Source organism: Azolla caroliniana, unplaced genomic scaffold, assembly GCF_043228905.1.
Source record: "Azolla caroliniana isolate FFs.n. ecotype wild unplaced genomic scaffold, voAzoCaro1.0.p SCAF_3, whole genome shotgun sequence".
NCBI lineage: Eukaryota > Viridiplantae > Streptophyta > Polypodiopsida > Salviniales > Salviniaceae > Azolla > Azolla caroliniana.
This window is the reverse complement of record NW_028230438.1, coordinates 4,196,348-4,213,911: the sequence shown is the minus strand read 5'-3', so window position 1 is coordinate 4,213,911 and position 17,564 is coordinate 4,196,348. Positions and strand designations below refer to the sequence as shown.

The window sequence follows — 17,564 nt, the reverse complement described above, 5'->3', positions numbered from 1 at the left end:
ATATTTGTTGGCTCTTGGCAAAGAAGATTTAAGAGCTCCAAGAGTCTCGACAATTTCTTTGTCTCCTCAATCCATGAATCATGTTATGGGGTGTCCCCCTTTCCTTCATATGCTCCATAACTTCAAAAACTAAAACAAATGATGGAATGGTGAATGCTGGTTTTTCCAAAAAACATAACGAGAGGGAATTCGTCTTATGGGGAAAGAGGCTACTCATCTCTGGAGAGCAAGAGTTTCTACTAACCAGACAAAAGAAAACCCACATCTCTCAGAGTTCTCAACTAAACACAGACCCATCATCCACTTTTCTCTCCTCCTGAACCAAGCACGCAGATCCAATAACCTCTTTCAAGGTAAAGTTGTACATGACATTGTCCTTCAATATGGCTTTGATAGAGACACTTTTCTTGTGAATTGCCTCATTCAAATGTATGGTGATTGTGGATGCATCCATGATGCCCAATGCATGTTTGATCATGGATCTCTCCATCTCAACAATGTATACTCATGGAACTTATTGATCAATGCTTATACCCAAAATGGGTGCCTGGAGAGCGCACTCTCCATTTTTACAAGGATGCCTGTTTGGGACGTTGTTTCTTGGAATATCATTATACGAGGGTGTGCCCAGAATGGGAAGAACAAGGAGGCTTTGGGTCTTTTCCACTCCATGAGTGCAAATGGATTTAATCCTAATAATATCACTTTTGTTTGTGTTTTAGATGCATGTGTGAAGTTGTGTGATCTCGAAGAAGGCATGTTAATTCATAATATCATTGCCCAAGAAAGTTGTGAGAGAGATTCCATTGTAGGTACTACGTTGGTAACCTTGTATGGCAAATGTAAGAATCTAAATTGTGCATGGAGAGCTTTTACAAAGATTTCTCATCACAATGTTATTACGTGGACTGCCATGATTGGAACAATGAGCCAAAATGGCCACCCAAAAGAAGCATTAAGTCTCTTCTACAAGATGCGGGCCAAAGGCATCAATCCGAACAATGTCACATTTGTTTGTGCTATAGATGCATGTATGCTCTTGATAGAAGGACAAAAAATACACTCTGCAATTGTTTGTAGTGGTTTAGAACAAGATGTTACCGTGGGTACAAACCTAATTCATATGTATACAAAATGTGGTTGTCTACAATCTGGGTTTCATGTTTTCTATAAAATGAACCACAAGAATGTAGTAACTTTGAATGCTATGATGAAAGCATTAAATATGAGTGAGGAAATTAATAAGTCCTTGCCTCTGTTGTATCAGGCTGTTCGTGGTGATATTAAGCCAGATAATACTACGTTTGTATGCGCCCTTGAAGCATGCACAAAAAATACATGTCTCAAAGATGGACATGCTATACACACTGCCATAATTGAGAATCAATCCGAAAAAGATCTGATTGTTGGCAATGCATTGATTGACATGTATACTAAGTTGTCGAGTACAAACGATGCAAGGGGGGTATTCAGAAAAATGCACTGCAGAGATGTTATCTCTTGGACAAGCTTGTTCTCGAGCTACATGCATACCCATAATCATGTTGAGGAAGTTCTAAAGTTGCTTTATGAGATGTATGCAAAAAGCATTAAGCCCGACAAGGTCACTTTTGCGTGTGCTCTTGATGCCTGTTGTAAATTCGCCACCCTTACAGATGGTCAATGTATACACACTGCTGTCATCGACTCTGGTTATGACATTGATACAGTGGTAGGAAATACACTAGTAAATCTGTATGGTAAGTGTGGATGCCTCCGTGATGCCATCCATGTTTTCACTAAACTGAAATCTAGGAATGTGGTGACTTGGACCACTATGATCACAACATATGCATTGAATGGTTTCCCATCTAAATGTGTGGAGTGTTTTCATCATATGCATAATGAAAATGTGAAACCGAATGAAATCACATTCACGAGTGCCCTTAATGCTTGCAGTCACACTGGACATCTCAACAATGCTTGGTATTTCTTCTCAGGGATCAATCAAAACCAGACAATTTTATACACAAGAAATCACTATAATTGCATGATTAACCTTCTTGCCCGTGCTGGCCATTTGAACGAGGCAGAGTACCTTATCAATAAGGCACCATTTTCAAACATTAGTGTTGCATGGCTAAGTTTGTTATCAGCTTGTAAAATACATGTTGATGAGCAACGTGGATTTAAAGTGGCCAGTCAATGTTTTCAAGCAGACCCACAAAACACTGCACCTTATATTATACTATCAAATATATAGTTGTAACAACATATCATTACCAACCTACACATTATGATAGTGATGTAGGACTTCATCTGAGTATGCCACCAATGATATCCAACATATGCAATGGAATTATGTCCACCAAAGCTGTTGAGTATTTTCAGAGTGTGCAGTGTAAGTTGTTATGATTGTGGTCTAGAATTACTTTACCGAAGAATGCCACCCATGATATTCAGCATGTACATTGGAATCCTTTTTCTTAATAACATTTCTTGATATTACTAGGGGAAACCTCAAGGTGAGGTGAACCCCACCCCCCTTCAAATTTAAAATAAATAAAATACTGATGTACAAATTTTGCTCAAAAGGGCTCAAGGATATTTGAAAATTGTCAATAGATGTATCATGGGGGGGGGAGACATGGGGGGGGGAGACAATAATACCATGTATGATCTACAACAGAATGATTGAAGAATTTGTAGTTACGTGATATCCATATAGCTCATGGCATCTTGCCGAATTAACAATTTGGATGTACTGTGACGCTTTGGAATCAGTTTGGTTGGTCCAATCTGCTTGGACTTGTTGGTACATAATTCAGTAACACCCAAAAACAACATATGATAAAACTAGCAACTACAGCATTATTGCGCAACATGTGGGCAAGTAATCTCCATGTACATCTCTTTCAAAAGGACATACGCCTTATGCTTTAAATGTCAAAGCTCCTTATAGCAATTATATAGCATCTGATTGCAAGTAATCTCCATGTACATCTCTTTCAAAAGTACGCCTTATGCTTTAAATGTGAAAGCTCTTTATAGCAATTATATAACATCTGATTGCATACCAAAAACGAGATATCAACAGATCATAGTATGATGTTCTAAGGGTACATGATAATCACCTAACTAATTCCCATTGGTGCCTGCGCTCCATAAAGAACTGGGACAAACTCATTTGGTTAAGAATGAGTTTTTAATGGCACATCCCCAAAGCCGTGTTATAAAGAATATCAATCATATAGCATAGTTTGTTGTTGTCAATAAATAAACACTCAAATGTGTTCAATTTGAACCAATTCAGGCATGGTCCACAGTGTTGTCATTGGACCTCAAATCACTTATCTTTGTTTAGACACATTTATACATATTCAGACGGTGAGTCCCAGCAAAAACGTTTGATAAGGACACCACACCATTCCTTTAAATTGTGTACGCAGCATGCTCCTTCTTAACTTTCACACAAGAATTTATGATCCAGTACCTTGCATGATAGCTAAGGTATATGGGTTTGGTGTGCCACCTGTTGATTTCATCTGTCGAAAGAGGATTGCTGCATCAACATAACTGTCATTCTGTACACATGCAGATAAAATAGCATTCCAAGCAACTGTCTCCGGTTCAACTAAGCTATAAAACACAGCTTTTGCTTCATCCAACATCCTACACTTGCCATACATATTGATGAGATTGATTCTCATGATATAATCTGTATCTATACCTCTACAGACACTATACCTATGGATAAGAAGGCCCTCTGAAAGGGCATGCATACTTGCACAGGCGTCTAAAATAACTGATAAGGTGACATTATTTGGTTCAATTGACTCTGCTTGCATTTCATAAAATAACTCCAAAGCTTTCTTTCCTTGGTCATTTACTGCATGCACATAAATAATGCTGGTCCACGTGACCACATCCCTTTCAAGCATTTTGCGAAACACGAAAATTGCTTCAGATAGGCTCCGACACTTTCCATACATATTGATAAGGGCATTATCGATGGCAATATCAAATTCCATGTGCTCTGATAATATAAGTGCATGCAAGTCATAACCTATCGAAACATCTCCGAGATTACTACATGCATCAAGTATAGCCAAGAAAGTTGCTCTACTTGGATGGATACCAGATTTAAGCATTTGTTGAAACACTACAAAAGCTTCTTTGTAGGATTCATTTTTTACATAAGATGCAATCATTGCACTCCAAGACAAGACATCATGATATGGTAAAACTTGGAACAATCCATTTGCTATGTCCAAATGCCCACATTGCCCATACATATTAATTAAAGCCGTGACAACAATCATATTTGATATGAATCCATATTCAACAAGTGATGAATGTATCTTCAACCCATCTTCTAGTGAAGAGATTCCAGCACACGCATCAATTGCTGAAGCGAATGTAATGGGATCTGGTTCAATTCCCTCATCCAACATTTTGTGATAATATGTTAATGCATCTCTTCCATCTCCAGATTGTGCAAGTGCTGAGATTATTGCATTCCACGAGGCAACATTTCGTCGTGTCATACTATCAAAAGCACTCTTTGCCTTATGCAATTCATTATTTCTCACATATGCATTGATCAAGATGTTCCAGGAGTAAACATTAGGGGTGAGGATCTTATGAAACACGCATTCTGCAGACTCTATGGAGCCACATTTCCCATATAACAAGATAAGAAGGTTACTTAAGTATCTATCGGAGTCATGACCACAAGAGATGATATGGGCATGTATATACTCACCTCCTAGAAGGTCCATGGAATCTTTACATTCTTGCAAAGCGAATGCTAAATCATCCACATCTGGGTCGTGATCATACATTAAAACAGAAATTGGTACATATGCAAGGCTAGATTCTTCTGAGATTTTCTCTGGTCGGGTAGCGTCCACAGCAAGACTCTCAGAAATGATGGTAGAAGATCCATCTTGAGCCAAAAGGGGTGGAATGAGATGAGGGAGACGATGAGTTTTTCCCTCACGTCGGGAGAAATCGAGAGCGCCCAAATGGAGGTTTGAGCTAGATATGAAGTGGGTTCCCACCATAGCTCGTGGAGAAGACCCATGATCCCATAGAGGGTGGGGATGGGGAGAAGCCACAGAGATGGCCATGGAAGTGATCAAGTTTAATGGGTGGGTGTGCATGTGTGTGCGTGTTGTTCTTTCCTCTACCTTGATATTCATTACTTTTCTTTATTTCCTTGCATACCCCTCGGCGTTGTTCTCGTGTTTGCCGCCTGGCAAACACCACCGGCTAATTCCCTCTTATAAGTTTCATATTTCCAAACATATACATATACATATACATATACACATACATGTAATTGTTATGTGCATGTGATTTCGTAAGTGTTAAAGTGATCAAGCTCAAGGTGTGTTTGAGTTTAACATTAAACTCTGAATATACTTGATTAAATGAACGATTCTGATGTATTGTCTCTTCTCGAGGGTGGATATGTTAAGCAAATTGTGGGATTTAGAGGGGATTGTACTACCAAGATCATAGCCTATTATTAGTGTTTTGATTAGAGGGGATTAGTGTCTTCCTAAAGTGGAGTTCAATGATGACCTTGCAACTCTAGGAATATAATTATATCGCAGATCAATAAAAAAAACACTTCCAACTATGAGTCCAAGTAGTTAGTGGTTACACTACTAAAATGTCATGTATGTAGCTTTGACTCGTTCACATTAGCACTACATTTAGTTGTTTTCCACTACATCTTATGCACTATATTTAGTTGTTTTGCTATGTATCTTATGTTGTCTCGATCATATTCCAAGCCAAACGTTCAGTATGTAGTTTCGGTTCGTTCACATTAGCAAATTGCACCATTTATGTAAGGGTTTGGGGTTTTAATCTTCGGTTGAAGAGTGATCAGGGTTATGTGATCGAACAAAATAGCATGTAAAGTGGTTCGAAGTGCATGACCAGACCAACTTTCATGATTTCATCATTTCTAACATCATTGGCATGAAGAGTAGATATTTGTGACTTTTAAGTATAGTACGAAGAGAGATATAGACAAGCGGGACACTTCCTGACATTGGATCAAAAGTATATGACTCTTTGAGAAAAGGTTTAAGATTATGTTTGCATATTACATAAGAGTCAATTAATGTCAAGGGAGAAAAAAGCCTTTCCACATCAATGCTGAGGTAGAATGCCCACACAGTAATGATGTTCATATGAACAGCCCAAGCACCCAATATATGTACATATACATATACAGATTACATTGATATAAATGCTGGAGTAACAAGGAAGTAAAATCTTACTTGTCCTAAACCACCATGATGGCAACAAGACCTATCATCAAATAGCACAACACTAATTTCCATCAATGGACTTCTACTGTTGATACTGTTTTGACTACATAGACTTTCCAAGCATCTATACAACAAAATGGATGCATTAAGGTGCAGATCAAGCCTTACACCAGATGGAGTTGTGGATATCTCAAGCACCCCAATAATCCACAATCTCCACAGAAATAGAAGGATTGTGTATCATATCATGTTCATATATAAACAATCACTTCACATGGATATGAACCATTTCGAAATTAACTTTACAAATTTTCGAAATAGATCCAAATAACTGTCTTTTCAACATAAGCTGCTGATATTAGGGTTCCAAAGCATGATTGAATAAACCTTTTGCTAGCATCACATTACCATGGGAATGACAGTTTGCAAGCAACGCCGTCCATCCAACAAAATCCGGTAAGAATGGCATTGTATGAAGCAAATACTTGGACTCCTCTAAGGAACCTGTACGACCAAGAAGATCAACCAAGCAATTATAATGCTCAATGCTAGGAGCAATCCCATGGGTTTCCATCATGTGTTTGAAAGAAAGGCAACCTTCTTCCAATGTTCCAGCATGAGAGTAGGATGAAAGCAAACTACTATATGTGAGATCGTTAGGTTTTACACCTTCTTGTTGCATAGTTTCAAGATATTGTTCACATGAGTGATTGTTTACGTGTGCATAACCAGCAATCAGTGTACCCCAAGCCACAGAATTCGGAGGCAGCTTATCAAATACTTTTTGTGCTTCCTTTAACTTACCACATTTGGCATACATTTCAATAAGCAAGGTTCCTATGGGTACTTCATGGTGGAGACCCATTCTCAATATATGGTCATGTAGCAACATGCCAACCTCGAAAACTCCGACATTGCTACATGCTTTTAGCACACAAAGAAACGTGGCTCGGCTTGGCATGATGCCTTTCTCTTGCATCTCAAAGAAAAGATCAATGGTGTGCAAGGAATGACCATGATCCACAAACCCCGTCATTAATGCACCCCATAACACTACGTTCTTGTGTGGCAAGGCTTGAAAGGCTTTATGGGCATCCTCTAAGTTACCACATTTAGCATACATGTCAATAATACTCCCTCCTACCACTTCATGAACATCAAAGCTTGAAATAACGACATTCTTGTGTACAAGTTTACCTTGATCTATAAGATGTGTATTGGAGCAACCTTTCAAAAGACAAGAATATATGAAAGCATTTGGCTCGACATCATGATAGCATAGGAGCATCTTCTTGAAAAGCTCAAGGGCAGTCTGTCCCTTACCTTGCTGGGCATATCCAGAAAACATGGCACCCCAGGACACCACAGTTTTACCAGGAAGCTTATCGAACACATGTCTTGCTTCCTCCAATCTACCACATTTCGCATACATATCGACCAAACTATTCCCGACAATTACATTCGTCTCTGACCCATTTTCAACCACTTGTTGATGTAAAAGCATCCCCTCTAGAAGAGCCCCTACACCACCACATATTTTCACGGCCCAAGAGTACGTGGCATCGTTGGGTTGCACGCCATCGCCCATCATTTGTGTGTACAAATCCAATGCAATAAAGTCTTCGCCGAAGATTGTGTGAGCGAGAATGATAGCATTCCAAGTGAAGACGCATGGCTTGGAGACACTAGAAAACACTATGTTCGCTTCAAACAAAGTTGCTGTGGATGTGGTGAGGGCTCGGATGAGGTAACCACCTAAGGTCGAGATCGAATCTTGGCCATAGTTTAACAGAGAAAGGTGTACATTCCTTGTAAAAGTCACGTCTTTCTTCTTCACACACTCTAGTAAACGAAGATAGAGTGTGTTCCTTAGCATAGAATCATAGCATCTTAATGAGACGTTTTAAACACACGAAGCTCCTCACCTCAAAATTTAGCACTGCGGATTTCTGAGACATTCTTCAATGTATGAGGCACATCTCTTTTTCTCTCGATCTCACTCATAATCCATGGAAATATCTGTAAGAAAAATGAATAAAAAAGCATGATACGAATGATTGGTTTTGGAAAAATGACCAATGAGAAACGCACCCTTGCTCCAAAACGTGCTGTTTCTGAAAACAAGAATCTCCAACAAGTTCAATAAAGAAGAAGAGGATGGGGAAAGAAAAAGAGGACAGAGAAGCAAGAATCCAAAACCCTAAATTCCACACAATCCAAAACCCAAATTTAAGCAGGAGAAAAAGAAAGCAGAAATAAGAAGCAAGATGCAAAAAATTATGTGACTAAACAGGGCTTTATGGGAGAGATGTTTTGGTTGTGGCTCCCTACGTTTATAACAATTTTTAGGACGGATATTATAACATTATGTCGGACATAGGTAACTTCCAGAATTGTAATTGATTTAAGAAATCCAAGCCTGAGCTGAGCCTTCCAAATAACAATGGGCAACGGTTTGGTTTGAGATGGTCCAAACCGAACCGTTAAATTATATTTTTTGCAGCCTCAGCCAAACCGAATCGAACCACGAAACCATTAAACATTTTTCAAACCGTTAAACCATAAAACCGTAAAAACCACGGTTTCGTGGTTTAGTTTCGGTTTTCAACGTAGGTCAAATTTTTAATTTTTAATTTTTAAAATTTTAAAATTTTAAACTTTTTAACATGTTCCTAAAATGTGAGAATAAGGTTTAAAAATGAAAAGATTTGTTTAAAAATAAATTATTATTATTATTTTAAATAGAAAAAATTAAAAATTAAAACCTGTTAAACCATTTAAGCCGTGGTTTTGCGGTTCAACCGAACCGTTGCCGATTGTTACTTCCAAAAACCTTTTCACATGCATAGAGTGTCTTTTTAGCACCATACAACAGTTTCAATATCATGAATTTTATATTTTGGAATTTGTAAGTCATTCTGTTCCAATTTAGATTTGTCTTAAATTACCTTTACGTACACAACTTGAGTGACGAATGCTCAACTAGGTAATTGATTATAGAATCTATAATTGAATTGAGGAGAAGGTGATACTCAATTTGGATACTTGAGTACGAGGTTGGTAGATTTATGGGTAAATAAAAATGCAACACTCGCAACGAAAGTGTGTGTGTGTGCTACATGTGCTCAATTCTACTTTTGGCTTCTTGTTTTCTTGTCATTAGTATCCTAGAGATATAAGAAGTTTGGTGTCTCATTGTTTTGAATAAAGCATAGTAAAAAGTAGTGTGGCATGTGGGATGCAAAACAATATGGATTAAAAATCTCATGGATAATTCTAGATTATGTTTAAGAGGGGGTAATGTCGATACCATGTGACATTCCATAACTATCACAAAGAGTCTAGTGCTCCACAATTGGATATGTGAGATGCAAAACAATATGGATTACAAATCTCATGGATAATTCAAGATTCTATTTAAGAGGGGGTAATGTCGATAACATGTGATTGGCAATGTTTCATAACTATCACAATGAATCTAGTGCTCCACAATTGGATGCAAAACACAGTAAAGCATAGTACAAGGCAATGTGGTATGTGGGATGCAAAACAATATGTATTAAAAATCTCATGGATAATTCGAGATTTTGTTGAAGAGGGGCTAATGTCAATAACATGTGATTGTGAACGTTTCATAACTATCAAAAAGAGTTTAGTGCTCCACAATTGGGTCGAGCATATTTTGCTATATTACTACATCATACAAGAATTTATTTTAAATGAAAAGGTAAAGATGTAGTATCGTGCTTCAAGGGACAAGAGTGTAGATCTCTTTATGGATTTCCTTTTACCTAAGTGGATTTAGAAGCTATTATGGAGCTCGGAAGTGTTGAAATATTATTAAATGGAGAAAATTGAGATGCATGATGTTGAACTTACACAACTAGATAATGTGGTGATTTGCAAGAGGATGATGTAAGAGTTCGCACCACTAGAGGATATGGGAGGTACATAAAAGGTTACTAGAATCTAAAATTAATTGGATGATATGTTTAGCGAGGATAAAGTACTCAAGGTCATGTTGGTGTGAACAATATCCAACCACTTTGTTAAGTGTGGTCAATGGAGAAAGTGGCACACTTAATTGAACAAATGGGTTAGATTAGGTTAACACATTTTGTATTATGGAAGCCTTAGATAGTTCTCTATTGTAGTGTAAATCCCTATCTTCTCCATTGGTTTTTGATGTTCAAAAACAAATTGTGTATCTCAAAATTTCATATAATAGTTAACCGTTATTAACAAAAAAGAACTCAATTGTAGATAGATAGAAAGATATTTTTAACGCCCATAGAAAGGCAAACATTGACCCATAGGACCTAAGTACAACAATTATCTTGATGTGTCTCCTTCCTAAGAAGGAATGTTCATACTTTGAAGCACCAAGTCTCGGTGTGTGAATAAGGCATACAAATGAGCTCAACATTTCTAGGTGTTCTCTTTAATGTGACACTCAATTCATCACCCCCTCTTAATATATCATTGTAGCTTTCACGAATTGCATTATATATCAAGCATGCAATAAGTGATACTCATCCTCTACTAGCCCTTCCTTGCATATCTTACATGCCTTTATATTTGGCTGATTTTGATTCCTTAATGCAACTTCAATACCTAGGTTGTGTGATCAAATGTGAAGGAGTGTTAACGCTCTATGAGAGTTAATACTCATGTTAGAACCCAACATTTAGGATTGATGTTTGCAATGTAATATTCTAATTTTGTCCTTTTAGCATCTTTCCATTCCTTCCTTAGTGGGTCCATTAATCTTTCCTCAATAACTATATATTTCGTAGCATCACTTGAAAGCTCTACATCCCATCTTTTGAACCCTTTTTTTATGTCAGTTACCCAACCAGATGAGAAATTTTTACTCTTGTGATTCTTTTGTAGTTTACATCTAACATTCCAAGCAAGACATGGTCATCTATAACTTAACTTTTATAATGTATTTATAAAAACATAAGATAACTTGTTCCATAAGTTTTGGGGCATCTAATCCTTCTCTTGCAACCCAATTCACCACATCTTCCAATTTATTAATGCATAAACCAAAGAGTGTAGGTGATAATGGATATCCTTGCTTAACCCCCATGTTACTTAAAAACTATTATGAGAAACCATTCTTACTCATATAATCATGCAATAGCAACTCGATACTCTAATGGCATGTCATGGCATGTCAATTTCCACCATTCTATTCCAAAGCTCACTTCATGGTACTGTATCAAATTCTTTTCTAATCAACAAAGCCACAATAGAGTTTCTTTCTTTGCAGTTGACTTTCTTCCATAATTACTCTTAATGTAACAAGATGATCTATTGTGGAATGTTTTGGTCTAAAACCTACTTGCCCCAGTGCTTGTTTGTTTTGACTTACAATCCATACACTTACCTTTTGCTCCATGATAGTGTTATACAATTTAGCAATAGTTGAGTAGCGAGCTACCATGATTGTATAATAGTTTGATACTTTATTTAATTAATTAATTTATTTTTATTTTTTCCAAAAAAACTCCTTCCATTAGCTATAAAATTTTACAAATGAGACGATTATGTACAAATCCCTATAGGGACGTGATAGTTCTATCTTATGTGTATGCCCATTGACTCAAGAAAGGGAGAGGACGACCATTGTTGGATGAAGGCTATTCGTTGTCTTTCAACTCCATCGGAGCCGCCCTTGAGGCCATCATATTGGCTCTTTAGAGTGGCTACAATTTCACTCCATATCCCTTGCAGTAACCTTGTTGGACGCGTGGTTTGGTTGGAGAAGACTCATATACGCCGTTGTTTCCATAGAATCCAAAGAGTTATTGGGCTAACCAATTCTAACACATCTTGAGATTTGCCATTAAGAGGAGTGGAGTGGACATTGCCGTTGGAGGAGAAAAAAACCTCTTGTGTTTTTATCACCAAAGCCATCCCGTCTTCCCGATGCTCGTATCTGCCAACTGCGGTCTGCCATGATAGCTAACATATATTTCCCCACTTGATTGAGCCTTGCACCTGGCATAATTGCAACAAGCGGCCAACCCCCCGCCATATTCAATGGGACGTTGGGTAGTCCCACAGAGCGTGTCGTATTGATTCTACTGCATGTGGGCACACTACACAATTAGGAGAGCTAAGTTTCCCACATTGCCATGCTCCCACCGGTAGGGACTTATGTATTAATAGCCATTGGAACGTGGTAATTCGCCTCGCGTGTTGTTGTTTCCAGATTTTCTGCCAAAACTTGGTGATTATTGTGGGAGGAACTTGAAATGTGTGCCAGATCTTCGTAGCCGCCGGCTCTCAGGTGGTTTGAGCAACTAGAATGTGGCGACCTAATCTAGTTGTGAATTGGAAGAAAGGGATGGGTTTGTTTCCTTGCCTCGCCATGTCCATTGCAAAGGGTCCCAACTGACCTTACGTAGCCATGTGTTTTCATGAGTACATATGTGCCAATCGAGTTGTACTTTGATCGGATCAGGATCTACAATCCATTTATGACCAGTATACGTGAGTACTCGAATTGCGTTATTCTATGTTGGTGTCTCAGTGTCTCGTAGTTCAAAGCCTTCAAGCTTGTCTGGTGGTCTCCTACCTCTCGGGATCAGAGATCCCTCCTCCTCGTGGCCTATCCATTTCTCCATTGTCATCCTTTGAGTAGCAGATTCCCTAATCAGGAGAGCGTTAATGATTTCCGATCTCATAGTCCATCTTAATGATTCCATGGAGTATGTTGGCATGATCTTGTAGTGGCAGTGACATAAACCATCGCCAACATTGGCTTAATCCAATTCATGAGCCAATCATTCAACATACCTAGTTTAATAGCTTGATCTATGATGTTCATGATCTATTGATGAGTGCTTGGCATTGTCCATTTTAGAGTTCACGTGTAATAAGAGTTACATCGGCTACTTTCCCATTAGCCATATTCTTTGTCCCCTAATTGACATCTCCAAGATCAGTGCATGTACAATGTTCTCAACCAAAGGAGCCACTCCCTCATGCACATATAGGCTTTGTACATATTCTACCATCTCTTCATTTGTAAATTCACCTTTGATATCTTTCTTCTTACCATTGAGTTGTCTCCATGCTAGGCATGGTTGGATCTTAAACAACATTTTCTTTTTCCTTTCTTGCATTTGGAAGTATTGTCTTTTCTTTCTCCTCATTACCTTTTTATATTGGTGCCATGCCATGACCCTTCACTTTCCCCTTTCACAAACTTATATAATTTGAGATATACCAAGGGAATACCGTGACTAGTGAATCATTGAATAATTACATTCGAAGACATTGGGGATACCATGACTAGGAAATCCTTCTTGAGTTTGATTGCACATTCAAAAAAATTTGGGAGAATACAGTGATGATTGTATGTGTGGGAATTTTGAAAGTCGTAGAAAGATAACATCTCACTTGCATGGAATGTCATAAGAGTTTCTTCATTTATGTTGGATAAACATCCATGCTTACTTCACAAAGGAAGAGTAATTGCTATGATAGTTTGGTGTAGGGCATCCAAAGGTACATACAACAAATGTCCATTAATGCACCATTAGTTTTGTTTGTCATGCTTGTCCAATGAATAGTGGGAGATTAATTCAATGGAGTTTCTTTTCAAATTGTTGACATAGTAAAGAGATCATCAAATAGTGTTTGGTTAGAAATGGATAAACTTGTTGGTTTGTGATGAGCACATTGTTGTCATTTAATAGAACAATTCATCTTATGGATAGGGAAGCTAAACTTGCAAAGTTAGATATTAGAAGATTACTACATACATATGGTAATCTCAAATGGATAAATTGGAAGGCCTATAACCCTCTGAAAGGGTTTCTTGTATAATAATACAACACACTTTATGATGCATAACCCTAGGTATGATGTACTGCTAAATACACTTACTTGAGTTTGTGTCTAGTTTACTTAGCTCAAACATATTATTATCCTTTTGGACTCAAGATCATATCCAATGTGGTGTTGGATTTCGATACTTGCCTTGCGAGACTATCTCATATGAAACTTACAACAATCTTAACACAAACAATATATTGCAATAGATTTGAGGAACCAAAAATCAATTTTGTGCAATCATTGTGGAAAAAATCTAAGAAACATTCTTATGAGAACTTGTTCCACGTGCTTCGTTCTCACATAACTTTTTAGCCTACCTTTATTGAATATTTCTAGTTGTTTGCCACAATGAAAAATACATTGTGCAATGTCTCTAAAGCTCTAGAATGCAACTTATTTGTCTCACTTTTCCATCAAAGAGCCATATGTCTTTGTAATGGGATAAGACCTCCTAATTACATATGCTAAGTTGTTTGTTTGTGTCTCTACTTTCTACAATGTGAGCATGTTGTTAATTGTTAATTGATTCTTTAGGTTTTGAATGATGGTCTAGACTCTACACTCTTTGACATTTGTTTGATCAAGTCAACAGAGAATCTACCAAACTCATTGATGGTTTCATGCACGACATTTACATTCCACATTCTCCATGATAGCATATCCATTTTGGTTCAAATAGGTTGGAACCATCGAGTTTAGAGCCTATATAATTTTATAAGCATTCCATGTGATCTACTTTGATAATGGAGTAGTGCATAAAATAGGGACAATGGCTAGACAAAAGTCATTTTAAACTACTCATCAAACCATGATTTCGACAAAAGATGGATATGTAACACAATTATAATATGCTCGCATGCTCTCATTAAGCATCAAACACAAATACAACTTCATGGCTTGAAGTGACATGTATGAAATTGAGCACTTTGACTAAGGTCATTTTAATCATTTAGGTTGCTAACCATAAGGTCTAGCTGATTTAATGCATTAACTTCTCAACTATTCTCTCTATAGATTGCTATAAAAGGTCGATTGGCATTTTTTCATATCAGCATGGTATGCCCCGTCATAGACAACAATTAATTTGTCCTTCATGCAATATCTATAGTGAGAAAAGCATGACATGTGCTTAATTCTCTACCAATACTTGTTTTTTTTTCCAAAAAAAAAAGAATATACTCCTTTAGTTAAAATATACACAAATTCGATCCCTTTCTCAGGAAGGCCGAGCCAAGACTATCCTATCCTACACACGAGATCTACCAATATTTGTTTTTCTCAATTTGAATTTATAAATAGGACGTAGTAAATAGTGACATAGGATAAGCATATACACTAGTGCCACTTGCTCAAATTATTGAATGTGAACATTATAATGTACTCCACTTTAATTATTGCAAAGAGAACAACATTATTAATCAATGAAATTATAATTTGGTTTTAGTTTATATGTACCTTTTTATTTTGGCTCCTCTCTCTCTCCCACACACACACACATATTGTGTTATTAGTGGTTGACATTGTTTGTCGTGTCATATTATTATCTTAGTGCTCTCTTCAATTTGTCTCTATCTCCATAAGTATGATGCCATACTTTCAAGCAATAATTTGAAGGACGATTAGACAAATTATATTGGCATTACATGAACGTTCTCTAGGTATTATAGCATCCAAAGACACGATAAAATGAGGAAACAACAAAATTAGCAACATTGAGAATAAACAAAGTAAAATCAAGGGGGAGTAAGACAATGAACAAAATGGAGGTACCAACAAAATACAACTGCACTCTAAGAAAAAAATATCTTTTTTATCCATTAAGTGGCTACACGATAGGAGAGTCGATTGAGGGAGATAGAGGGAATGACAACATCCCCAACAATAAAATAAAATCAACTATGAAACAATGTTGCACTTTGTTATCATATTTTTTGCACTAAGTTAATAGGTTTGAAAGACCCCATTTGTGTTTATATTATGCGCAAACTCTTGATGGGCAATATTTTTAACAAAATGGTGCAATCTTATCTTGGGCCACATCATCGAGGCATGTGCCCACTGCCTACCCTGATTTGAGCCCCATTTTTCTAAAGCAATAATTTTCACAAATGCCTCCAAAGTTTGTAAAACCTTATTAAAATTGTTGAATGAGAGAGTCTTTAATACTAAATCTTATTCTTCATTTGAAATGTCGTCCAAGAGAAAGAGATATAACTTGGAGAATCATGAAAGCTCAACATTCCTTGGGCACTTGTGTAGAAGCTTTTTATGAGTTCCTACATTTCAATTTGTAGGAATACTTCATCCCCATTCTCTCTTGTTATTGTAAATCCTAAACTTGATTTAAGACATTGTCTAAGAGAAAGAGATGCAATGGAGAAATCTTATAACTTCGCCGTTTTTAGGGTGGGTCTTTCAAAACTTAAGCCAATTCAATCTAGACAACACTATGTTAACAATCATTTGTACAAATCGTGAACCCCCCCCTCCCCCCTCCCCCTTGTCCTGTCCTCTCTTCTCATAACATTGTACTTGCGACCTTAATAAATACAATACGATGACATACAAACATTTCACCACCACTCAATGGACCATGGTAGATGGTAGGAGCTTAAAGCTTACGGATAAGATCAAATTTTTCATTCTCTCATTCTCTCTCTCTCTCTCTACTCATCAGTGCCTAGGAAGCCTTGCTTTTTACCTTTGTCTTTTACCCAAAAAAGTGTTGAGTCACAAAACGAACATATCCTTATCTATTTCCTGAATCCTTCTATTAACCCCCTCCATATGTCTCAATATTTGCGAGAATATGTCTACAATTTTCAAAATGACCTAAATACTCCCTATGTTTTTAAGAAATTATGAAAATACCCCTACTTCTTAATTAATTCAAAACATCATTCTTGTTAATTCGGCTAATATATCTAATGAATTGTTAACTCTGAAAATGATCTAGATATTTTTGGTTAAATCACTCCGTTTGATTAGGAATTGAGGTTGGATAATCAACTCTCACAATCTCTCACTCATAGTCCTATTATGATTTAATTAGGGTAAGTTCTTGAATCTTAACACAATTAGGATACTTATGTGATTTGGAAAATAGGGTTTTCTAGTAATGTCAAAAAACATTAGGTGTATTGTATTAGGATGTTGCGATCGTATAATATTATTGGGAGGCCCTCGATAAATCCTTGTTATATAGAGTTTTGCAAACACAAAAATGAACCATATGGTTCAATATGTTGAGCAAGATTAGCAAAATATGAATAATCTTAAGAAACAAAAGCTCATCTTACAACTAAGTTTTCATTCACATTAATTTGAGTTGGAATTGTCCGAGAATGCGAAGGTGTTTGAAACCCATTATTGCATACAAACACCCTAACCTTTGTTTAAGTTGTGTGGATATTAAAGTAAAATGAGTCACATCTCGTCTTT

The 17,564-nt window shown here is 37.0% G+C and overlaps 2 protein-coding genes across 2 annotated transcripts; one reads left to right on the top strand and one right to left on the bottom strand.

Annotated features, from left to right (window-relative positions):
- The first annotated feature begins 7 nt into the window (after window positions 1-7).
- Window positions 8-2,615, top strand: LOC147865948 (pentatricopeptide repeat-containing protein At4g19191, mitochondrial-like). The gene has a single exon (XM_087316279.1). It carries the CDS (start codon window positions 197-199, stop codon window positions 2,240-2,242), a length of 2,046 nt encoding a protein of 681 aa, XP_087172405.1. The 5' UTR covers window positions 8-196; the 3' UTR covers window positions 2,243-2,615.
- Window positions 2,615-8,353, bottom strand: LOC147865947 (pentatricopeptide repeat-containing protein At2g39620-like). Its single transcript, XM_087316017.1, has 2 exons — window positions 6,631-8,353; window positions 2,615-5,171 (listed from the first exon to the last, which is right to left on the bottom strand). The coding sequence occupies exons 1-2, from the start codon at window positions 8,143-8,145 to the stop codon at window positions 3,459-3,461; spliced, it is 3,228 nt and encodes a 1,075-aa protein (XP_087172143.1). The 5' UTR covers window positions 8,146-8,353; the 3' UTR covers window positions 2,615-3,458.
- Window positions 8,354-17,564: the final 9,211 nt, after the last annotated feature.

Coding starts and splice junctions, on each gene's coding strand:
- LOC147865947 (XM_087316017.1), bottom strand. CDS start 8,145: ATGCTAAGGAACACACTCTATCTTCGTTTACTAGAGTGTGTGAAGAAG. Junction 5,172..6,630: donor TCAATCATGCTTTGGAACCC/TAATATCAGCAG, acceptor ATGAATATCAAG/GTAGAGGAAAGAACAACACG.
- LOC147865948 (XM_087316279.1), top strand. CDS start 197: ATGGGGAAAGAGGCTACTCATCTCTGGAGAGCAAGAGTTTCTACTAAC.